The sequence below is a fragment of the Marmota flaviventris genome, chromosome 4 (assembly GCF_047511675.1).
Source record: "Marmota flaviventris isolate mMarFla1 chromosome 4, mMarFla1.hap1, whole genome shotgun sequence".
Lineage (NCBI taxonomy): Eukaryota > Metazoa > Chordata > Mammalia > Rodentia > Sciuridae > Marmota > Marmota flaviventris.
In genome coordinates, this window is record NC_092501.1 from 67,715,360 (window position 1) to 67,741,516 (window position 26,157).

The 26,157-nt window shown below is 33.6% G+C and overlaps 1 protein-coding gene across 16 annotated transcripts in view; it reads left to right on the forward strand.

The window, feature by feature from the left end:
- Positions 1-26,157, forward strand: part of Pcdh15 (protocadherin related 15) — a 746,672-nt gene that overhangs the window by 517,724 nt on the left and 202,791 nt on the right. For all 16 annotated transcript variants that reach the window (XM_071610757.1, XM_071610756.1, XM_071610753.1 and 13 more), the window contains one exon: positions 4,182-4,275. In XM_071610757.1, coding sequence (XP_071466858.1) covers positions 4,182-4,275 — 94 coding nt within the window. The remainder of the gene's footprint in view (positions 1-4,181; positions 4,276-26,157) is intronic.

The following is a 26,157-nucleotide window of genomic DNA, read 5'->3' on the forward strand; positions in this document are numbered from 1 at the left end:
ATCTCATAAATTGTGTCACACACACTTAAGATGAAACATGAGTTCATTCTTTAATTTCTGATTAATGTAGATAAGATTTAGATAAGCATCATTTTACTTAACTCTTTGAAAACATCATAGATACTTCTCATCATAACTATCCAGAAAACTGGGAGCAATGTGACATTGAAAGAAAGAAGCTATTTTGAGTTCCAGAGAGATCATTTGCTTCCCTTCTGCAATATCAAGGTGGTGCTCTGACTTCTTATATGTTTGTTAAAGAACTGCGCTCGATACCTCTCTGGCATTTTGTTTGTGAGTGTGTTTTACTTACTGGAAGAATGGAACTGCAAACTTAACCCATGATTTTAAGAAGAAAAACTTGAAAAATTATCTAGCCACTACTTTGTTGTCTAGAACACTCAGTACATAAGGCCAAATCAAAAAAGCCATGTGTGAATTCCTAGGTCTTTTGAGGAACAACTGCAGTCTTACAAGGAATAAGGTTTTATGACCACAAAGTAGCAATACTGTGGAAACTGAAGACAATAACAGTATTTTTTAGACTTTTAGATTCCAAAGATGAATAAGCTTCTATTTAAAAAAATGTAAAGTCCTAACCATTTGAAGTTTCCTCACAGGGACATCAAAATCATAAATTAGCTACATTTTATGATTAGTATTAAATAAAGAAAACTATTTAAAAGGGAATCATAAAGGAAACATGAAAACATACATATAGATAGCTGGGATAGACTTAAGGATTCATATAGCATCCTTAACATATAGGTCCAGTTGGTTTCCAAAACAGGACCAAAGTTGATCCAATCAGAAAAGAATTATCTTTTCAACAAATGAAGTTGGGACAACACGCCAAGGAATGAAGTTGGATCTCTGCCTCACATCATCCACAATAATTAACTGAAAGTGGATTTAAGACCTAAATATAAGAGATAAAACTAGCTCCTACAAGAAGATACAGAAAGAAATCTTCATTACATGAATTAGCCATAATTTTTAGGTATTAGACAATATAAATAAATGATTTCTGAGATAACATATTGAATTTCATCAATTTTTTTTTCAAGTGGCAACATCATGAAGTCAAAGACAACCCAAACACATCACAAACTTTAAATAAAATAATGTATATGATAAGAATCATGTATCCCGAACACATAAAGAACTATTATAACTCAAAGATAAAAAAAGAAAAAATTCAATTAAAAATGGGCAACAATTTGATTACACTTTTCTTAAAAAAAATATATATAAGGCTAATAAACAAATAGAAATATGCTCATAGTTGCTAGTCATTATGGAAATTAAAATTAAAAATCTGTAAGATAACCCACTTTGCACACACTTTAGAATGAAAAGCAGACAGTAACAGTATGGGTAAAAATGTTGAGACACTGGAATCCTCATATATTTCTGATGGGACTGTAAAATGTGCACTTTGGAAAATTTCAGCATTTCCTCCAAATGTTAAAAATGGGAGGTACCTCATAACCCAGTAGTTCTACTCACGTGTACTCAAGATAAGTTAAGTCATACAGTTAAACTGCGTATCAGAATGTGCATAACAATTATTTATATTGACAAAAGTACCAAAAACTCAGATGTCCATCTACAGATAAACAGATTAACAAAATGTCATTATTCACACAATGGAATATTATTCATTGATAAAAGAAAATGGATTAGTAAAATATGCTATAACATGGATGAACCATGAAAACATAATGCTAAGTAAAATAAGTTAATTACAAAAGAGAATGTGTTTTATGATTCCTTTCATATGGAATGTCCAGGATAGGCAAAAGTGTGTAGGCAAAACATAAACTATTGCTTGTCTGAGAATGGGGCTGGGAAAGGAGGAGTGGTAGAATGGAATAATTGAATTTGTGACCAAACCTGTCAGCCCCCTTCACTTCATCTAATGTTTCCAAGATTCTTTGATTTAGCAGAGTGTCTCGGTTCTTCACTACTTTTCCTTTTTGCCTAATATTCCATTGCATGTATAAATAACAGTTTATTCATTTGTAAATTAATGCACATTTGGGCTATTTTGATACATTTGGGTTATTTGGAATACTGCTGTTATGAACATATATACATGTGTTTAAGTACATGGTTTTAGGGTTTGGGGAGTATATACTCAGGAGTACAACCACCAGTATTGTTAGTATATGAATTTGCAAAAAATATTATTTCCCTAAAAGCAACGTGATGTATCTTGGTCCACCTCCATCCAGTTCGTAGTAAGACTCCTCCTTGCCAGGTATTTCTGGAATTTCAATAAAGGATGCTCTTTTGTACCCATAAACTAGTCTTGCAGCAATGAATACCAAAAAAAAACCAAAACAGTACCTATATTTGCTTTTCCCCATCTCCCAAATGTCCCATTCACCCCTTCAACTCCATGTAGTGATGGGTCAGAAGGAGACAGACATCATCTTAAGAAATAACTATCTCTATTGTAATCACCAGACCACGAAAAATTAGCTATTTAGTAAAAAAAAGAGAATCCTAAATAGGAACATTATATAAATGTCTAATTGTGTTCTAATTTAATAGAAGGAGAAATATAGGGATATAAAGACCTTATAACAATAACTTAGTTTTCTTTCTTTTATTACACTATTGCTTGGTTTTCAGATTTCCTCTTTCTTAAGTTATGTGTGACTAAGTCTCAAAAGCAATAATTGTATTCATTTTCTCTTTGAATGCCATTGTGGAATGAGATTATCTCAACTATCTGCAGTGTAGAACTTGATACAAACCTGATTATTATGAACATACTCTGGGAATTGGTTTTCAGTTATTTTGACAAAGTATTTTTTAAAATGTACAAGAAGCAAAGTCAGTTTTTTATAGTCATATATTGAGAATTCTTTTAAGTCCATTTCAAGAACAACAAAATAAAATAAGTGGAGTTACTAGGGCTCTGATTTTGATTCATTATCTGTGACTCACCACATGTAGTATGAATTGTTGAAATTTTACTAGTACATTAATATCACTCATGCTAAAATGAGGCATTTTTATCAATCAGAAAAATACTATGCTTTTATACTTATAATATTATTTTAGTGTTTTATTACATTAAAATAAACTTCTTCAGTAGATGCTTGTTAGGGCTTCATTAAAATGTCATGCACAGTATCAAATTGTAAAATCTAGGAAACTCTTGCTGAACTTGTTACAGAAAGCAATGCAAGTGACCAAACTCTTTTAAGAAATTACATTAAAAATAAGCATTAAATATTTGACAGCATTTATTCTACACAGAGAAAAAGTAAGAAGTGGTATAAAATTTTTTAAAACATAAGTATTTACTAAATGCAACACATATTTCATTATTTATAAGAATCTTAATTTTAAAAAATAAAAGTAATAAAAATGTGACTATATCAACAGAAGAGTTTTATTTATATTATAAAATGAGACAATGATTTACTAATTACATTCTACTAGAAAGAATGTAAAATATACAGCCTGATTCTGCTTTTGGAAATAATTATGTGTTTAAATGTAGTCAGGCAAGAAAATAATAGAAATATTAAAAAATAACAATAGCATCTAATTTTTTTAAAATTCTTTATTCTGGTTTCCTACAAAGAGCTGGTATTATTTTTAAATTAGGAAGGAGAAAATGTACTTTTATCCATAGAATTTGTCAAGATAAATTCAATTATTTTGCAGTTCCACAATGAGCACATATATATGACAATGAATGGAAAGGTTATATAGATTATTTATAAGAAAGCATTTCTTGACTCAAAGAATTGTGAGACTGCTAAGGAGTAATGGAGTGTTTTACTTTTGAAATAATCACAAGTAAGATATATATATATATATATATATATATATATATATATATATATATATATATATATATCTTTCTTCCAGGAATGAATTAAGCATAGTTTAGCTTTATTTGATATTTTCTCCCTAGGAGCTAGAGAATCAGCTCATTTATCTTATTCATTTTGCAATTTATCATTGTTTCTAAGAAATTTGACAGCCTTAAAAACCTTTTTTCAATTTTCAACATGAATCCTAGTATTATACATCTTAAATACCCAAACCATGATTGCCACGAGGCGGGGAGAAATGGTGAAAAGTGGTTCACTGTAGTAAGAAGACACAATGTGACATAATATTTTTCTGTGTCTTTCTGTTTTCTCTGCCACTAGCACAGGGATTCTCACCTTAGGGAAAGCACTGGACAGGGAAAGCACCGATCGCTACATTCTGATTGTCACAGCTTCAGATGGCAGGCCAGATGGGGTAAGTATGCTAGGTGGAAAAGGTCTTTCAAAATAGTTTTAAAGAAATTTAGAGTCTTGCCATCTTACAATAAAAAAAAAAAATATGTGTGACCTTCATGAATTAATACTTTTTTTTAAACCTAGTGCATCTTAAAATTAACAGAAGTGCATGTATACTCTAAACGTGTTCTGGTATTGCAACCTTTGACCTGGAAGAACAGATACTTGTGATCATTATTCTTCTCCCAACTTACATGAAAAATGAAATCTCCTTTATACTAACAAATATTGTGTCTATCACTGGAACAGCACTGTAAGATGGGTTCTCATAGTTCTTCCATGTTGAAACCTTTGTCCCTTAATATCAATTCTGCAGAGATTTGGGAGATGGATTTTTTGAACAAATATGGTTAAACTCTAAGAAAATTGATATGATTGATTTCATAGGCATTTGTTAATATCAGTCTGAATCCTAAGTAATTCATGAAGGTCACAGTGGCTTAATGGGCCCATAAATTCTTTCCTCTGGATATAAAAAACTGTTTTGGTTTTTGCTGGTGATTGAATCAAGGAACTTGCTCAAGCTGGGAAAGTGCTCTACCACTGGGATGCATCCCCAGTCCACTGGAATGTTTTAAAATCACTTATCTATGTTCTTTGAAGGTCCTGTTCCCAAATACCATATATTGATTTCTAAGCATTATACTATTCCCATCATTGGTAATTGCTCTTCATCACCATATTTATACCATGAGCTTGTTTTGTTTTTTTATTTTCTTTAGCCAACTAATTATAAGCCAAGTCACTATGGATGTCTGGAAATAATTCAAAATCAATATAAATGAATAAGCAAGGCTCACACAACTCAAATAGCAGCATATCTCCAGTTTACTTGAAATGACTTCTTGGATTTGTATGATTCCTTGGCTGGGGCATAATAGAATGCACTTCTCACATTTACTTGAGTATTTGTAAGAAATATTACCATGATAAAAACATACAAATTTGATAGTTGGATAGTTTTATAATCTTAATTAAAAGTGAGAAAAATAGGAATAATTTATTGAGTTTGGGAATTACAATCTCTAATAACAAACTATGTGACATTTTCAGAGGTTAGATACAATATTTTTCAGAAAATAGAATATACAGACCAGTTTTAGGAAATAGTGGGAACAATAGAACTGCTGTAGATAATAGAAAATTGGAAGAAAATTAAAACTAAGATTAATTTCTATAAATGCCATGTCCTTGATTTTTATAGAGTGTCTGTATTATACGCAGGTAGAAAAGTCAGTGAGAGTCTCTGGAAGGGAAGAACTTGACTTATAATGAAGGTTTAAGGGAAAACTTGGCTGATCTCTAGCTGAGAGGGATAATTCTAAGAACAAGGAAAAGGAGTATTTTATTTACTTTTTTTTTGAGGTTATTATAAATGGAGTAGTTTTCCTCATTTCCTTCTCAGAGGATTTGTCACTGATATACAGAAATGCCTTTGATTTATGGGTGTTGATTTTTATATCCTGCTACTTTGCTGAATTCATTTACTACTTCTAGAAGTTTTCTGGTGGAACTTTTAGGGTCTTCTAGGTTTAGAATCATATCATCAGCAAATAGTGCCAATTTGAGTTCTTTTTTTCCTATGCATTTCCTTTTAATTTCTTTCATCTGTCTAATGGCTCTGGCCAGTGTTTTAAGAACTATATTAAATAGAAGTGGTGAAAGAGGGCATCCTTGTCTAGTCCAGTTTTTAGAGGGAATGCATTCAATTTTTCTCCATTTAGAATGATGTTGGCCTGGGGCTTACCACAGGTAGCCTTTATGATATTGAGATATGTTTCTGTTATCCCTAATTTTTCTAGTGTTTCGAACATAAAGGGTGTTGTATTTTGTCAAGTGCTTTTTCGGCATCTATTGAGATGATCATATAATTCTTATCTTTAAGTCTATTGATGTGATGAATTACATTTATTGATTTCCATATGTTGAACCAACCTTGCATCCCTGGGATGAATCCCACTTGATCATGGTGCACAATCTTTTTGATATGTTTTTTGTATTCTATTTGCCAGAATTTTATTAAGAATTTTTGTATCTATGTTTATTAGAGATATTGAGAAAAAGCAGTCATAAAATTCATCTGGAAAAATAAGAGACCCAGAAGAGCTAATGCAATCCTTAGCAGGAAGAGTAAAGCAGGTGACATCACTATAACAGACCTTAAATACTATTCTACAGAGAAATAGTAAAAAAAAAAAAAAACAGCATGGTATTGGCACCAAAACAGACTAGTAGACCAGTGGTACAGAATGCAGGACACAGAGACTAACAAAGGTGTCAAAACACTGCATTGGGAAAAAGAAAGCCTCTTCAACAAATGGTGATGGGAAAATTGGAAATCCATATGCAACAAAATGAAATTAAACCCCTATCTCTCACCATACAGAAAACTCAACTCAAAATGGATCAAGGACTTAGGAATACAACCAGAGACCCCGTGTCTAATAGAAGAAAAGGTAGACCCTAATCTTCATCATGTGGGATTAGGCCCCAACTTTCTTAATAAGACTCCTTTGGGGCTGGGGATGTGGCTCAAGCAGTAGCGCGCTCGCCTGGCATGCATGTGGCCCGGGTTCGATCCTCAGCTCCACATACAAACAAAGATGTTGTGTCTGCCGAAAACTAAAATTCTCTCTCTCTGTCTCTCTGTCTCTCTCTCTCTCTCTCTCTCTCTCTCTCTCTCTCTCTTTTTAAAAAAAATAACACTCCTTTGGCAAAAGAATAAAAACCAAGAATCAATATATGGGATGGAATCAAACTAAAAAGTTTCTTCTCAGCAAAAGAAACAATTTGTGAGGTGAATAGAGAGCCTACATCTTGGGAGCAAACCTTTACCCCTCACACATCAGATAGAGCACTAAACTCTAGAGTATATAAATAACTCAAAAAGGTGAACACCAAAAAATAAATAACCCAATGAATAAATGGGCCCAGGACCTGAACACACACTTCTCAGAAGATGATATACAATCAATCAACAAATATATGAAAAAGTGTTCATCATCACTAGCAATTAGAGAAATGCAAATCAAAACCACTCTAAGATTTCAACTCAGTCCTGTCAGAATGGCAGCCATTGTGAAGACAAACAACAATAAATGTTGGTGAGGATGTGGGGAAAAAGGTACACTCCTACACTGCTGGTGGGACTGCAAATTGGTGTAGCCAATATGGAGAGTAGTATGGAGATTTCTTGGAAAACTGGGAATGGAACCACCATTTGACCCAGCTATTCCTCTCCTTGGTCTATACCCAAAGGACATAAAAACAGTATATTACAGGGACACAGCCACATCAACGTTTATAGCCTCACAATTCACGATAGCTAAACTGTGGAACCAACCTAGATACCCTTCAGTAGATGAATGGATAAAAAAAAAAATGTGACATACTCAGCAATAAAAGAATAAAATCATGGCATTTGCAGGTAAATGGATGGAATTAGAGAAGATAATGCTAAGTGAAGTTAGTGAATCCCAAAAAAACAAATGTTGAATGTTTTCTCTGATATAAGGAAAATGATTCATAGTAGGATAGGGAGAGGGAGCATGGGAGGAATAGACAAACTCTAGATAGGGCAGAAGGGTGAGAGGAGAAGGGAGCAGGCATGGGGTTAGAAATGATGGTGGAATGTGATGATCATTATTATCCAAAGTACAGGTATGAAGATAATAAATACTGGTTTAAAATTAATGATTTCATTCTCTTTAGAGCATTTTAAATTGATTTATTTGTATATTTCAGTTCTTCTTGGCCAAATATTCTAGCATTTCTAGGCCTCCAATCTCTCAATCTTATGACCATTACAATTTCTCAATATTGATAACAATTATGATCATAAAGCAAAGAATTTTAGCTTTAAAATTTAACTCTTTTTGAAAAATATTTGTTTACTTGAAACAATTATTGAGAATATTGCAGAGAAGGAAATGTAAATTTCAAAGAAAAAAGTTTCTTCAGGTAACTTAATCACTTATATAAAATTTTAGGGTCCTATTATTATGTGAACATTTTTAATAGATTCCTGAAGAAGAAGTAATTATAAAATAATATTCTCATGATAACATTTTTTAAACCAAGAATTTAAACTGTATGCTTCATAGAGTTATAGCAAAATAATCTTTCTAACCTTTATAATCATGAATTTTAAGATAAAGTTTTAATGAACACGGACCATAAATTATTGGATTTTAAACAAAATGATACCAGAGATTTGCATGAACAAATTTTTCAGGGTAAATTTGGAAGTTTTGTTTGTTTGTTTCTTTTTTTCATGAAAAGTCACCTCTCCCCACTCACCCTAGAATGGAGAAGAAAACACACTGTATTTTAAGTCCTTATGATTTTTTTTTTCAGAATTTGATTTGACAGTCTCACATTTTCCCCTTTAATAAATTTACTTTGTTAAAAACAGTTGAAAAAACTATTAATTTAATATAATTTATAATTTAATATTATAAGTATTTAAACATCTTTAGCTATCACAAATAAGAACAGATAAAATCATATTTGTTACATTTTTATAAATACTTTTATTTATTTGAAATTATTGCAAATTTTTGAAGTTGTCAAATTCCTTATGGGAACTTGACAGTTCTTAAAATATTTTCACAGTTTTGCTGAAACAGACTTTGCTTGAACATTTATTTATGTATGTTAGTTTTTTAAATTATTACATTTTACCTAATCTATTTAGAGTAATATCTTGTAGGAAAGTTCCCACATGAATATACCTTTCTTAAAAATAAATATATACTTTATCTTTTTAAAAGCATCATGTAACATTCTTTAATTCTAAACTAAACAAAGTCCAACTAACCTAAGCTAAAAAAGCATTTTATGAAAATTTGCATATATGTTGCTATGTGTTTATGAATATACTATATCAATAAGTTTTTTTTTTAAAATTTTTATTGTTGGTTGTTCAAAACATTACATAGTTCTTGACAAATCATATTTCACACATTGATTCAAGTGGGTTATGAACTCCCATTTTTACCCCGTATACAGATTGCAGCATCACATCGGTTACACATCCACTGTTTTATATATTGCTATACTAGTGTCTGTTGTATTCTTCTGCCTTTCCTATCCTCTACTGTACCCCATCCCCTCCCCTCCCATCTTCTCTCTATACCCCATCTACTGTAATTCATTTCTCCCCCTTGTTTTTTCCCCCTTTCCCCTCACTTCCTCTTGTATGTAATTTTGTATAACCATGAGGGTCTCCTTCCATTTCCATGCAATTTCCCTTCTCTATCCTTTTCCCTCTCACCTCTCACCCCTGTTTAATGTTAATCTTCTTCTCATGCTCTTCCTCCCAACTATGTTCTTAGTTACTCTCCTTATATCAAAGAAAACATTTGGCATTTGTTTTTTAGGGATTGGCTAGCTTCACTTAGCATAATCTGCTCTAATGCCATCCATTTCCCTGCAAATTCTATGATTTTGTCATTTTTTAATGCAGAGTAATATTCCATTGTGTATAACTGCCACATGTTTTTTTTATCCATTCGTCTGTTGAAGGGCATCTATGTTGGTTCCACAGTCTTGCTATTGTGAATTGTGCTGCTATGAACATAGATGTAGCAGTGTCCCTGTAGCATGCTCTTTTTAGGTCTTTAGGGTATAGACTGAGAAGGGAAATAGCTGGGTCAAATGGTGGTTCCATTCCCAGCTTTCCAAGAAATCTCCATACTGATTTTCAAATTGGCTGCACCAATTTGCAGTCCCACCAGCAGTGTACAAGTGTACCCTTTTCCCCACGTCCTCGCCAGCACTTGTTGTTGTTTGACTTCATAATGGCTGCCAATCTTACTGGAGTGAGATGGTATCTTAGGATGGTTTTGATTTGCATTTCTCTGACTGCTAGAGATGTTGAGCATTTTTTCATGTACTTGTTGATTGACTGTATGTCCTCCTCTGAGAAGTGTCTGTTCAGGTCCTTGGCCCATTTGTTGATTGGGTTATTCGTTTTCTTATTGTTTAATTTTTTGAGTTCTTTGTATACTCTGGATATTAGGGCTCTATCTGAAGTGTGAGGAGTAAAGATTTGTTCCCAGGATGTAGGCTCCCTATTTACCTCTCTTATTGTTTCTTTTGCTGAGAAAAAACTTTTTAGTTTGAGTAAGTCCCATTTGTTGATTGTAGTTATTAACTCTTATGCTATGGGTGTCCTATTGAGGAATTTGGAGCCCGCCCCCACAGTATGTAGATAGTAGCCAACTTTTTCTTGTATCAGACGCCGTGTCTCTGATTTGATATCAAGCTCCTTGATCCATTTTGAATTCACTTTTGTGCATGGCGAGAGAAAGGGATTCAGTTTCATTTTGTTGCATATGGATTTCCAGTTTTCCCAGCACCATTTGTTGAAGATGCTATCCTTCCTCCATTTCATGCTTTTAGCCCCTTTATCAAATATAAGATAATTGTAGTTTTGTGGATTGGTTTCTGTGTCCTCTATTCTGTACCATTGGTCCACCCACCTGTTTTGGTACCAGTACCATGCTGTTTTTGTTACTATTGCTCTGTAGTATAGTTTGAGGTCTAGTATCGCTATACCACCTGATTCACACTTCCTGCTTAGAGTTGTTTTTGCTATTCTGGGTCTTTTATTTTTCCATATGAATTTCATAATTGCTTTATCTATTTCTACAAGAAATGCCGTTGGGATTTTGATTGGCATTGCATTAAACCTATAGAGAACTTTTGGTAATATCGCCATGTTGATGATGTTGGTTCTGCCTATCCATGAACAGGGTATATTTTTCCATCTTCTAAGATCTTATTCTATTTCTCTCTTTAGGGTTCTGTAGTTTTCATTGTATAAGTCTTTCACCTCTTTTGTTAGGTTGATTCCCAAGTATTTTATTTTTTTTTGAAGATATTGTGAATGGAGTGGTTGTCCTCATTTCCATTTCAGAGGATTTGTCGCTGATATACAGGAATGCCCTTGATTTATGCGTGTTGATTTTATATCCTGCCACTTTGCTGAATTCATTTATTAGTTCTAGTAGTTTTTTTGTAGACCCTTTTGGGTCTGCTAGGTATAGAATCATGTCAATTGCAAATAGTGATAATTTAAGTTCTTCTTTTCCTATTTTTATGCCTTTAATTTCTTTCGTCTGTCTAATTGCTCTGGCCAGTGTTTCGAGAACTATGTTGAACAGAAGTGGTGAGAGAGAGCATCCCTGTCTTGTTCCAGATTTTAGAGGGAATGCCTTCAGTTTTTCTCCATTCATAATGATGCTAGCCTGAGGCTTAGCATAGATTGCTTTTACAATATTGAGGTATGTTCCTGTTATCCCTAGTTTTTCTAGAGTTTTGAACATAAAGGGATGCTGTACTTTGTCGAATGCTTTTTCTGCATCTATTGAGATCATCATTTGCTTCTTATTTTTAAGTCTATTGATGTGGTGAATAACATTTATTGATTTCCGTATATTGAACCAGCCTTGCATCCCAGGGATGAATCCTACTTGGTCATGGTGCACAATTTTTTTGATATGTTTTTGTATCCAATTCGCCAGAATTTTATTGAGGATTTTTGCATCTAGGTTCATTAGAGATATTGGTCTGTAGTTTTCTTTCTTTGAAGTGTCTTTGTATGGTTAGGAATCAGAGTGATGTTGGCCTCGTAGAATGAATATGGAAGTTCTCCCTCGTTTTGTATTTCCTGAAATAGCTTGAAAACTATTGGTATTAGTTCCTCTTTAAAGGTTTTGTAAAACTGTCCTGTATACCCATCTGGTCCTGGGCTTTTCTTAGTTGGTAGTCTTTTGATGGTTTCTTCTATTTCCTCAATTGATATTGATCTGTTTAGGTTGTCTATATCCTCCTGACTCAATCTGGGCAGATCATATGACTTATGAAATTTATCGATGCCTTCACTATCTTCTATTTTATTGGAGTATAAGGATTCAAAATAATTTCTGATTATCTTATGTATTTCTGAAGTGTCTGTTGTGATATTGCCTTTTTCATCCCGTATGCTAGTAATTTGAGTTCTCGCTCTTCTTCTCTTCGTTAGCATGGCTAAGGGTCTGTCGATTTTATTTATTTTTTCAAAGAACCAACTTTTAGGTTTGTCAATTTTTTCAATTGTTTCTTTTGTTTTGATTTCATTAATTTCAGCTCTGATTTTAATTATTTCTTGCCTTCTACTTCTTTTGCTGTTGTTTTGCTCCTCTTTTTATAGGATTTTGAGATGAAGTATGAGATCATTTATTTGTTGTTTTTTTCTTTTTTTAAGGAATGAACTCCAAGCAATGAATTTTCCTCTTAGAACTGCTTTCAGTGTGTCCCATAGATTTCGATATGTTGTGTCAGTGTTTTCATTTATCTCTAAGAATTTTTTAATTTCCTCCTTGATGTCTTCTGTAACCCATTGATCATTCAGTAACCAATTGTTCATTCTCCAAGTGATATATTCTTTTTCCTTCCTTCTTTTATCGTTGATTTTCAGTTTCATTCCATTATGATCAGATAAGATGCATGGTATTATCTCTACTCCTTTATATTGTCTAAGAGTTGCCCTGTGACATAATATATGATCTATTTTTGAGAAGGATCCATGTGCTGCTGAGAAAAAAGTGTAACTGCTTGATGTTGGGTGGTATATTCTATATATGTCGATTAAGTCTAGTTTGTTAATCGTGTTATTGAGTTCTATAGTTTCCTTATTCAACTTTTGTTTGGAAGATCTGTCCAGTGGTGAGAGAGGTGTGTTGAAGTCTCCCATGATTATTGTATGGTGGTCTATTAGACTCTTTAACTTGAGAAGAGTTTGTTTGACGAACATAGCTGCACCATTGTTTGGGGCATATATATTTATGATTGTTATGTCTTGTTGGTGTATGGTTCCCTTAAGCAGTATGTAGTGTCCCTCTTTATCCCTTTTGATTAACTTTGGCTTGAAATCTATTTTATTTGATATGAGTATGGACACTCCTACTTGTTTCCGAAGTCCATATGAGTGATATGTTTTTTCCCAACCTTTCACCTTCAGCCTATGTATGTCTTTTCCTATCAAATGCGTCTCCTGTAGGCAGCATATTGTTGGGTCTTGTTTTGTGATCCATTCTACTAGCCTGTGTCTCTTGATTGGTGAGTTTAAGCCATTAACATTTAGGCTTATTATTGAGATATGGGTTGTTCTTCCAGCCATATTTGTTTATTTATGTTACTAAACATGGTTTGTTTTCCTCTTTGATTATTTTCCTCCCTTTACTGTCCTACCTCCCACTGTTGGTTTTCATTGTTATTTTCCATTTCCTCTTCCTGTAATGTTTTGCCGAGGATTTTTTGGAGAGATGGTTTTCTAGCTGCAAATTCTTTTAACTTTTGTTTATCGTGGAAGGTTTTAATTTCATCTTCCATCCTGAAGCTTAATTTTGCTGGATACACAATTCTTGGTTGGAACCCATTTTCTTTCAGTGTTTGAAATATGTTATTCCAGGATCTTCTAGCTTTCAGAGTCTGGGTTGAAAGTTCAGCTGTTATCCTAATTGGTTTGCCCCTAAATGTAATCTGCTTCCTTTCTGTTGTAGCTTTTAAAATTCTCTCCTTGTTCTCTATGTTGGGCATCTTCATTATAATGTGTCTAGGTGTGGATCTCTTATGATTTTGCACCTTCGTCGTCCTGTAGGCTTCTAGGATTTGGGATTCTGTCTCATTCTTCAAGTCTGGGAAGTTTTCTCGTATTATTTCATTGAATAGATTGCTCATTCCTTTGGTTTGGAGTTCTGTACCTTCCTGTATCCCAATGAGTCTTAAGTTTGGTCTCTTTATGTTATCTCATATTTCTTGGATGTTCTGCTCATGGTTTCTTAACAGTCTTGTTGAACTGTCTATGTTCTTTTCAAGTTGAAATACTTTGTCTTCATTGTCTGATGTTCTATCTTCTAAGTGTTCTACTCTGCTGGTAGTATTCTCAATTGAGTTTTTAAGTTGGTTTATTGCTTCCTGCATTTCTAGGATTTCTGTTTGTTTGTTTTTTATAACCTCTATCTCCCTGTATAGTTGATCTTTTGCTTCTTGGATTTGTTTATGTAATTCATTGTTGAAGTGATCTTTCATTGTCTGATTTTGCTGTCTGATGTCTTCCTTGAGACTCCAGATCATCTGAAGCATGTATATCCTGAATTCTTTATCTGACATTCCATCTGCTGCAGCTATTACCTCTTCTAACGTTGAGTTGACCTGCATTGCTTGTGGTCCTTTCTTTCCTTGTCTCTTCATACTGTTCGTGTTTCTTTCTGCTTGGTGAAACTGTTGTGCTATTGAATTTTCCCCCTATATATTTATATTGGTCTTGTATAGTTGCAAAGTCTCCCTTGCAGGCGCGTGCGGCGGCTCTGCCCCTCTGCGGGCCGCTGGGCCTGTTCTGTCGGTGATCGCAGTTCCGCCTACTTTGCAGGCGCGGGCAGCAGCTCTGCCCCTCTGCAGGCCGCTGGTTTGTTCTGCCGGTGGGTCGCAGGTCCGCTTACCTTGCAGGCGCGGGGTGGGGGGGGCGGCTCTACCCTTCCGCAGGCCGCTGGACCTGTTCTGTCGGTTGCAGATCTGGCCTGTTCTGTTGGTGGTTGCAGGTCAGCCTACCTTGGAGGCGCGCGGGGCAGCTCTGCCCCTCCGCGGGTTTCTGGGCCTGTTCTGCCGGTGGGTCAAAGGTCCGCCTACCTTGCAGGCGCGGGGGGCGGCTCTGCCCCTCCGGGGGCCGCTGGGCCTGTTCTGTCGGTGGTCACAATTCCGCCTACCTTGCAGGCGCGGGGGGAGGGGATGGCTCTGCCCCTCAGCAGGCTGCTGGGCCTGTTCTGCCGGTGGTCACAGTTCCGCCTACCTTGCAGGCGCGAGGGGAGGGGGCAGCTCTGCCCCTCAGCAGGCCGCTGGGCCTGTTCTGCCGGTGGGTCCCAGGTCCACCTACGTTGCGTGGGGCGGCTCTGCCCCTTCTTGGGTTGCTGAGCCTGACCTGCCGGTGGGTCACAGGTCCGCCTACCTCATCAATAAGTATTAGAATTAACTTTTAGGAATGTGCCCATGAATAACAAGAAGTTCAGGCAATGATACCATAATCAATTCAGTATTTTTTACAATAAAAATAAATTGTAGAGCCTCACACTGTGGTGCATGCCTGTAATCCTAATGGCCCAGGAGATTGAGGCAGGAGGATCACAGGTTCAAAGTCAGCCTCAGTAACTTAGCAAGGCTCTAAGTAATTCACTAGACCCTGCCTCAAAATAAAATATTTAAAAAAGAGGGCTGGGGATGTTGCTGAGAGATTAAATGCCCCTGGGTTCAATTCCCTGTACCAAAAGAAAAAAGAAATTGAAGAGAGGATTCTGGGACAATAATGGAGAGTAGAAAGAACAAGAAATCTTTCTCCTCATCTAGACAATAACTGCACTGAGAGAACCTATTAAACATAACCATTTGGAACTGTGGGATGTACTGATGGCTTGCATATTCCAGGTAAATTGCACTTAATTCTAGTCAATTCCAGCTCTTAGCACAGTAGCAGCCACCCATTCCCGACCCTCAGCCCCATGGTAGATAGCTATCCACATGCTTCTGAAACAGTCTTCATACTGCTTGAAGAGTCAGTGTGAATAAGACAAGCTCTGTCCCACAAATACTGGAGATATGTGCTCTGATCATAGAAGCACAACAGGGAGGTCTGGCCATTATGTTTATACCTCTCTGTATGATTACAAGACCCTCCTCTATCTGAAGTGACTTCCAGGTAATTTAAAAGGCTCCTGCCTCTCTCCTTTTATTTTTCTTTTCCCCCTTTTGGGAGCCAACTATTGAATACTAGAAAGGCAACCCTGTGTATGGGAGAAATTAAAAAGACACCACACACACCCAGGTTCCAGAAAGAGTAGGCTCAGAAACTGAGAAAATTAATCCCAGCTACTTGGGAGACTGAAGTGGATGGATTCCAAGTTTGGGGACATCCTGTGAAACCGCTAAATACCATAAGAAAATAAATAAGTACATAGATAAGTAGATTAATTCTGAGAAGAGCTGAAGTCATAATACTTTACAGACTGAACCTCAGTGAAGAAATAATCTACAACAATAAAAAGAAACAAACAAAAACCAAAAGACTACAAGAAACCCTGGGGAAGGAAAATAATCTGATTTTAGAATTATCATATAATTATATTCCAACATTCAATTTTCAACAAGAAAATTGTGAAACATACCAAAATAGAAAAGCATGGCCCATACAAAGGGAAAAAATTGAACAAAATCCCAACCAAAACTGTTCCTGAAAAAGACCTGATGGATCTACTACATAAGCTCTTTAATATAGCTCTCTAAGAGATGTGAAAAGAAAGGAGGATGTGGAGAAAGTTTAAAAAAATATTTGGACAAAATGGAAATATAAATAGAAAATCTAAAAAGATTTAAAAAAAAGAATTTTAAAACAAATTTAAAAAAGAATTTTCAGAAGAAATTCTGAAGGCTGAAATGAAAAAAAAAATCTGCAGAAATTCACAGCAAATTTGATGAGGCAAAGAATGAATCAGCAAATATAAAGGCAGGCAAAAGAAATTATTAAGTCTGAAGTTCAGGAAGAAAAGAAAAAGATTTAAGATAAGTGAACAGAATGCAAGGAATATGTAGGACAACATCAAGCTGATAACCATATGCTTTGTGGAAGTTCCAGGAGTACCAGAAAAATTAGAAAGGACAGAGAATGTTAAAAAAATGGCTGGAAATTTTTTAATTTTGATGAAAAACATTAATATAATTACCCAAGAAAGTCAACAGTCTCTAAGTAGGATGAACTCAAAGACACCAATCCAAGATAAATTATAATCAAACTATGTATGGAAAGCCACAGACAAAAAGGGGATTTTCAATGCACCAAGATAGAGTTAACTAATTATATACAAGAGTTTCTCAATTAAAGTATAAACAGATATCTCTCATCAGAGACTCTGGAAGTCTGAAAGCAATAGATGTTCAAGCTGGGCAGGATGGGACGGAGGTTAAATTCTGTATCTGGTAAAACTGTCCTTCAAAAGTGACAGAAAAATTAAAGATATTCTAATATAAAATATGAAAAAATTTGTTACCAATGGACTTTCCCTTTAAGAAATGCCAAAAGGAGTACCTCAGACTGGAAAGAAAATACACTACACAGTAACTTGAAACCATATACCTAAATAAAACAGGTCAATGAAGTTAAATACATGGGAAATTATATCAGCTAATATTGTTATAACAATAGCATAAACTCTTACTTTTTATTATCTAAATAATTTAAAAGAGTAACAATTATAATGTTCATCTGAAATACAGAATTATGGTAACTAGTTTTAGCCCACATTTTACTTACTGCATAATTTAAGATTAATGAGTTAAAAATTATTAATTTACGTTTTTGGAGATGGTGTGCAACTATGACATTTTTTAAGATACCAGTGACTGATGGGTGAGGCGGAGCTGTTAAAAGAGACGAACTTTTGCATGTTATAGAAGAGGATGTAAATTCAAATTAGCATATTTTAACTTTATGATATTAAATATAATCCCAATGGCTATCACAAATAAAATAATTGTAATATATAAGCAAAAAATTAATTTAAACCTTTCACTATAAAATATCAAATAAAAATACAATAGAAGACATTATGGAAGAGAGTGATAAACCAAAAGCCTATTATAAGGCAAACAAATAAAAAAATGATAGAAGTTTACCTTATCAGTATTCCTTTAAATGTAAATAGATAAAATATTTAATTAAGAGACAAATTAAAAATGGGTAAAAATATATAACTACAAGCTTTCTAATAAAGATTCATTTTAGATCCAAAGACAAATAGCTTGAAATTGGAGAGCAGTAAAAAGGATAATCCACAGAAATAGAAGCCACAAGACAGCAGGATTAGTTATACTAATATTAGACAAAATAAAATTTAAGTCCAAAATTTTTATAAAGGACAAAGGACATCAAACATCACATATTATTAATAAAAAATTATGATACAGCAAATGATATAATAATTATAAGCCTAAGTACTGACCATTAAAATATATGAATTACTAGAGTACAGAATTTAAGAAAAACACATTTATAACAATAGTTGGGGAGACTTCTACAAATCATGTGATTATCTGCCTGTGGAATTTGTGGGATACCATCAAGCAAGCAATTGTACCTTTGAAATGAGAAAATACATATTTCTTTTTTAAGACACAGATGAATTATAAATGCCTCAGAGGCAAAGTGTTGCCATTTCTCTAATACTGTTCTATACTTTCTTAAAAAATGAATGGAAATACTTCTGGTTTGATTCCCAGAGATTGTGTGTCTCTGTTCAGATAATTTCTTAGAATACATACATTTAAACAATTGAATTTAAGTCATCTAATGTAAACTGGACAAAATAAGTGATTATGCTTTTAGTTGCTCATGAAATATGGAGAAAGCATTTTCTGCCCATGAGATATTTAACAAATATTAACAGATAGATATAAAAATCAAAAAGCTAAAATATAAAATAAAAAAGATTTTTTTTGTGATGACATATAATATGAGAACACCTTCTCTTTTCCTTTCTGTCATAAACTCCAAAATTGTTGTTGTATTTGTAATATTACACTCTATCTTTAAATGTCCATTAAGCTAAAAGGAAATAGTATTAAAAATAATTCACTAAATTATTGAAAAAAAACAGTTCTTATTTTCTTATAGAATTAAACATTCACTTATTATAAAATTAGTGATCCCACTTCTAGCTGTTTACTCAGGGAAATTAAAGTTTTATTGTTTTCATTGCTACATAACAGCATAACACTGTACCTATTTGCAAGCTAGAATTCATAGGACTTGGTGACTAATCAATTGAAGGAATGAGAAATAATAACTCAAAAAACTAAGTTTTTTTTTTTTTTTTTTTTTTTTTTGCGTGTCATTTCCTGAGAGGTTAAATGCCAGAAAACATGTCATCTTCAAGCTTTGCTCCTTTTAATCTTCCATATCATGCCGTATTAACACCATTCTGTGCTATAGATCACTGAACCTTATTTCCTCCTGTCTAACTGAAACATTGTAGTGTTTAATCATCATATGCCTTTTCCTCATTCACAACCTCCTCTAGCTCCTGCAAACACAATTGTATTCTTGTTCTGTAAGTTGGACTCTTTTAGCATCCTGATGCAAAAGAAAATGTTCATTCTGCATTACATATCATCAGGGAAAGCACTATAATACTACTTTACACTTACTAGAATGACTATTATCCAAAAGATGAGTAATAATGAGTGTTGGTGAGATTGTGGAGAAAAAGAAACACTGGTGCATTGTTAGTGGGAATGTAAATTAGTACAACTAAATGGAAAACAGTATGGTAGTTCCTCATAAGCCTAAAATTAGAATTACATTATATTTCAGCAATTCTGTTTCTGGGTAGGTATCTAAAGGGTCTGAAATCAATCTGTCAAAGAGACATGTGCCCTCTTGTGTACATTCATTGTAGCATTATTCACAATAGCTGACAACCTAAGGGTCCATCCGCTGATAAATAGGTAAAGAAAATGTGGCACATGTATTTAATGTATGTATGTATGTATAGTAATGTAATACTACTGACCTTAAAAGAGTAGGAAATTCTGTTTGTAACAACAGGGATGGACCTAGAAAACATTATACTAAATAAAATAAATCAGAATATACTTTTAAAATGTATCCCATGATTAATTGTTTGATGAATTTTTTCAGTCATGAATTCAACTTAAATAGCAGCAAAATGTATCTGTCATTCATAAATTTATAAATAACTTTCAGAGACAAATAAACCTACTGCTAAAATTGATTACCTTAAAATTTCTGATTAATACATAGATGAAGAAAATGCTAAGAATTTCTATACAGCTTTGTAAATAAAATGAAGGAATATGATTATTTATATATATATATATACACACACACATTTATGATGACCTTCTTGATAGAAGCTGGTTTATTTATTTTATATTTATTTGTTTACACAGATGGAAAAATTGTCTGAGGCATAACTTTCATTTTAGGATGACAATATTTGTATGAAGAAACAAAATTTGTATATACTCTTTTGAAAAAAGAATGAGCTCTATTGCTTTGAAAGGAAATTTTGCCAAAATGATCAATTACTAATGATGTCTTCACCTCTTTAATTGTCTCTATGGGTTAGATGTCACACTTTTGTGTATATTTGTTAAATTTGGACTAACCAACATTATTTTTTTTTTAATTTTATAATTGTGAAAGGTTAGGAATGGAAGAGATCCTAAAAACAAAGTTCAAACTCTGTGTTTTAAAGACAGGGTAGAAGTTAAGAAAGACAATGTTCCTAGAGAAGGGCTAGCCCCATCCTAGCACTTTAAACTTCCCACAGATCAGCATTTCTCCAGTGTGCAGTTTTTTCAGTGGATTCCCCTGGTCCTTGGAGCAGATTTTCTGTTCCATATAGGAACAGGCTAACCACTGAGATTCCTAAATAAAGTAATTGAGATAGAGAAATTTTCATTTTGGGTGCATATAATGAATTCACTTAAATAAGTGGACCTGTCATTGCTTTATTGGGCTTAAAATATTATGTAAATTACATTACTCAAAATAGAATTATTTTATCAACATTTGGTATTGCTAACATGGGTGACATTGGCTAAATTAAATATGAATTCTTTTATATCAGTAATTTTACATTGGCAACATTATGCTTTTGGCTTTGGTATTCAGATATGCATATATATTTCTGTGTTTTTGTGTGTTCTCTCTGTATGAAAATGTATACACCATAATTATTTTATAAAACTCTCCAAAGAGCTCTAAAATTTATTCATAAAAAGAATAACTATATATTGTGGAATCTAAAGGCTTCTCTAGTCAATTAATATAATCATGCACAATTTGTAATCTAATTGATGTGATGTTTTGAATTTTGAATATTACTGATTTATACAAAAATTCAAAAAGCATTTGTATAAATGTGTCTCTGGATACACTTCAACACTGACCAAAAATCAATAAAATAAAAGGCAGGTACATCATTTCGTTCTCTATTTCTCCATTACATGGAGTACACATTCTTCTTATTGTGAATTTATAAGTATTTCTATTCATTGTATTATCATTTAGATCCATATGAATAGAAAATTATCATAATTTCTCTTAGGAATCAGAATGAATTCATTTTAAATATCTTAAGTATCTTGTACTTTTAAACTAGTTTCTATAAATTTAAAAAATTAACTTGTAGGTTAAGTATATGGTATAAAAGAAAGAACAATTATAATATATTTTTAATTAAAATAAGTTTTTATGATTTGAAAAGATATTTTAATGTAAATAAATATACATAGTTTTCTTTGATTATGACTTTATGTAAGACATGCTATACTAAACCAATAATGCTAATCTGTGTCTTTATTTCATAACCATACTAGTTTATGAAGATAAATGTGTATTCAAATTTTATGCTACAACAGAAATATCTAAATGACTTGGTTGAGCACAGAATGTATATTCTGAGGATACGTCTATAATTTAAAACACAAAAGTGATCAATTTTGGTGTTTAATACTAAATTATGTATATTTTCAGCTAGTAGAATTATAAGTTCACAAAACATTTGAGAAAATGATTAATAAGCATATTTCCTTGGTAGGGAAAGGATAGCTTTTTATTTATTAATTTGGTTTATTATCTTGGTATATTTTAATTTAATTAGCATAATATAAATTGATTTTAAAAATTGTGAAAATGAGTTAACTGACATTATCTTTAAATCATTAATTTAAATGGTCTATGTTAATTTACTAATATCTTATTTTAAAAATCTAAAAAATCTATCCTTAATAAAGGGCCTTAATATGCTATACCACTTGGAACCATATTGAAGCACATTGTTACCATCTTTAGGACCCAATCTACAAAAATTCATATCCCATATTTTACAGTTAACCAATCTATAATAATTTTTATAGATTCAAAAAATAAAGTCAATAATTCTAATGTATAGCCAGGAAATAGTATTTGGTTTAAATTGATTACCCAAGTAAATCTAATGCAAGTGCTATCTTCAGACTTTTCAATAAATATATAAACTGTAAGTATATTTATGTTTATGACTTTACATTTCTAGAATGCATACATTTATTTTCTTACATTTTCAGTAAAATTCTCTAAGACATGGAGAGATGTGCTAAAATGTCCATAAATATCACACCCTATGGGCCCAAAATTTAGTGATGTCGTTACTTAATGTTTCAGTTTTCTTAGTGATCTAGTCCTCTTGTACATTACCCAACTACAGGACACAGTGTTTGAAGGAGGATAGAGAACAATCTGAAAACATACAGCTTTTTAGTATCAAGAATGAGACTCTAAAAGAATAGGATGAGTTCAGGGTAGATTAGATTGATAGGGAAGTACAGATAGTCTGCCCTATAGGATGATCAGGTAGATTGAAGAAAAGCCAGCAAACTGCTAAGGTGACTCTCAGAGTTTTGCTCCAGACTGTCCATTTTAATGTCTTGTTCACCTTTCAGCAAACTGGAAACCACTTCAACTGTACAACATACATTTCTTTCCCTGGTTTCAACTCTAACCTAACTTTTAAAGAAATAATATTTGTTAAAATATTTTTTTGTTATAAAACTCATGTAGCTTTCTTGGGAAAAATATAAATGTTAGAGGGGGACAATAAAATATCTGCAGTTCATCTAGTCATAAACATTTGAACTTGTTTACACATATATTCACAACACATATGTATGGTTGTATGTGTACATGTCTTAAATGAAGAACACGCAAATGATAATTGTACAGATTTATAAATTCATATATTGAGCACACCTATGTATCTACTACTTATTCTAAGAAACAGAAATTAATCAGAACTCCAGAAGCCCAGACTTTTGATTATGCTAGTCCTTATTCTATCTTCTTCCCCAAGGACCCCTATCTTGACTTCTTTCTCCATGTAGAAATTATACCTGGTTTTGAAATTTATATAAATGGAATTATATAGTTTAAATGGTGTATATAGTTTATATTCAGTCTTCTTTGACTTTTTTCATTTAACCTTATTTTTATAAAATTTATCTAAATGATTACTCGAAGAAGTTTATTCATTCTTACTACTGTGTATTATGATATTGCTTGAATAAAACTTACTATATAAACATTTATTATTGATGGAATTTTGGGTGGTTTCCAAATTTTGTGTCTATAATGCTGTTCTGACCATTTTTATATGTATCTTTTTTTAAAGTACTTTTTATTTTTTTATTTATTTTTTATTTTTTTTATTGGTTGTTCAAAACATTACACAACTCATGACATATCATCTTTCATACATTTGATTCAAGTGGGTTATGAACTCCCATTTTTACCCCAAATACAAGTTGCAGAATCACATCGGTTACACATCCACATTTTTCCATAATGCCATATTAGTGACTGTTGTATTCTTCTACCTTTCCTATCCCCTACTATCCCCCCTCCCCTTCCCTCCCCTCTTCCCTCTCTATCCCATCAGCTGTTGTTCAATTTTCTCCATTGTTTTGTTTTTTTTCCCTTTCCCCTCACCATCTCTTATATGTAATTATGTGTAACAATGAGGGTCTCCTTCCATTTCCATACAGTTTCCCTTCTCTCTCTCCCTTTCCCTCCCACCACTCATCTCTGTTTAATGTTAGTCTTTTCCTCATGCTCTTCCTCCCTGCTCTGTTCTTAGTTGCTCTCCTTATATCAAAGAAGACACTTGGCATTTGTTTTTTAAGGATTGGCTAGCTTCACTTAGCATAATCTGCTCTAATGCCATCCATTTCCCTGAAAATTCCATGATTTTGTCGTTTTTTAGTGCTGCATAATACTCCATTGTGTATAAATGCCACATTTCTTTTATCCATTCATCGATTGAAGGGCATCTAGGTTGATTCCAGAGTCTAGCTATTGTGAATTGTGCTGCTATGATCATTGATGTGGCAGTATCCCTGTAATGTGCTCTTTTAAGGTACTCAGGGAATAGTCTGAGAAGGGCGATAGCTGGGTCAAATGGTGGTTCCATTCCCAGCTTTCCCATGAATCTCCATACTGCTTTCCATATTGGCCGCACCAATTTGCAGTCCCACCAGCAATGTGCAAGTGTACCCTTTTCCCCACATCCTCGCCAGCACTTATTGTTGTTTAACTTCATAATGGCTGCCAATCTTACTGGAGTGAGATGGTATCTTAGGGTGGTTTTGATTTGCATTTCTCTGACTGCTAGAGATGGTGAGCATTTTTTCATGTACTTATTGATTGACTGTATGTCCTCCTCTGAGAAGTGTCTGTTCAGGTCCTTGGCCCATTTGTTGATTGGGCTATTTGTTATCTTATTTTTTAATTTTTTGAGTTCTGTGTATATTCTGGATATTAGGGCTCTATCTGAAGTGTGAGGAGTTAAAATTTGTTCCCAGGATGTAGGTTCCCTATTTACCTCTCTTATTGTTTCTTTTGCTGAGAAAAAACTTTTTAGTTTAAGTAAGTCCCATTTGTTTATTCTTGTATTTAACTCTTGGGCTATGGGCATCCTATTAAGGAATTTAGAGCCCGACTCCACAATATGTAGATCGGAGCCAGCTTTTTCTTCTATCAGGCGCAGAGTCTCTGATTTGATATCAAGCTCTTTGATCCATTTTGAGTTAACTTTTGTGCATGGCGAGAGAAAGGGTTTCAGCTTCATTTTGTTGCATATGGATTTCCAGTTTTCCCAGCACCATTTGTTGAAGATGCTATCCTTCCTCCATTGCATGCTTTTAGCCCCTTTATCAAATATAAGAAAGTTGTAATTTTGTGGATTGGTCTCTGTGTCCTCTATTCTGTACCATTGGTCCACCTGCCTGTTTTGGTACCAGTACCACGCTGTTTTTGTTACTATTGCTTTGTAGTACAGTTTGAACTCTGGTATCGCTATACCTCCAGATTCACACTTCCTGCTTAGAATTGCTTTTGCTATTCTGGGTCTTTTGTTTTTCCATATGAATTTCATGATAGCTTTATCTATTTCTACCAGAAATGCCGTTGGGATTTTGATTGGCATTGCGTTGAACCTGTAGAGAACTTTGGGTAATATCACCATTTTGATGATGTTGGTTCTGCCTATCCATGAACAGGGTACATTTTTCCATCTTCTAAGATCTTCTTCTATCTCTCTCTTTAGGGTTCTGTAGTTTTCATTGTATAAATCTTTCACCTCTTTTGTTAGGTTAATTCCCAAGTATTTTTTTTTTTTTGAGGATATTGTGAATGGGGTGGTTTTCCTCATTTCCATTTCAGAAGTTTTGTTGCTGATATACAGGAATGCCTTTGATTTATGCGTGTTGATTTTATATCCTGCCACTTTGCTGAATTCATTTATTAGTTCTAGTAGTTTCTTTGTAGACCCTTTTGGGTCTTCTAGGTATAGGATCATGTCTTCCGCAAATAGTGATATTTTAAGTTCTTCTTTTCCTATTTTTATGCCTTTAATTTCTTTTGTCTGTCTAATTGCTCTGGCTAGTATTTCAAGGACTAAATTGAATAGAAGTGGTGAGAGAGGGCATCCCTGTCTTGTTCCAGATTTTAGAGGGAATGCCTTCAGTTTTTCTCCATTTAGAATGATGCTAGCCTGAGGCTTAGCATATATAGCTTTTACAATACTGAGGTATGTTCCTGTTATCCCTAGTTTTTCTAGTGTTTTGAACATAAAGGGATGCCGTACTTTGTCGAATGCTTTTTCTGCATCTATCGAGACGATCATATGGTTCTTATCTTTAAGTCTATTGATGTGGTGAATAACATTTATTGATTTCCGTATATTGAACCAAC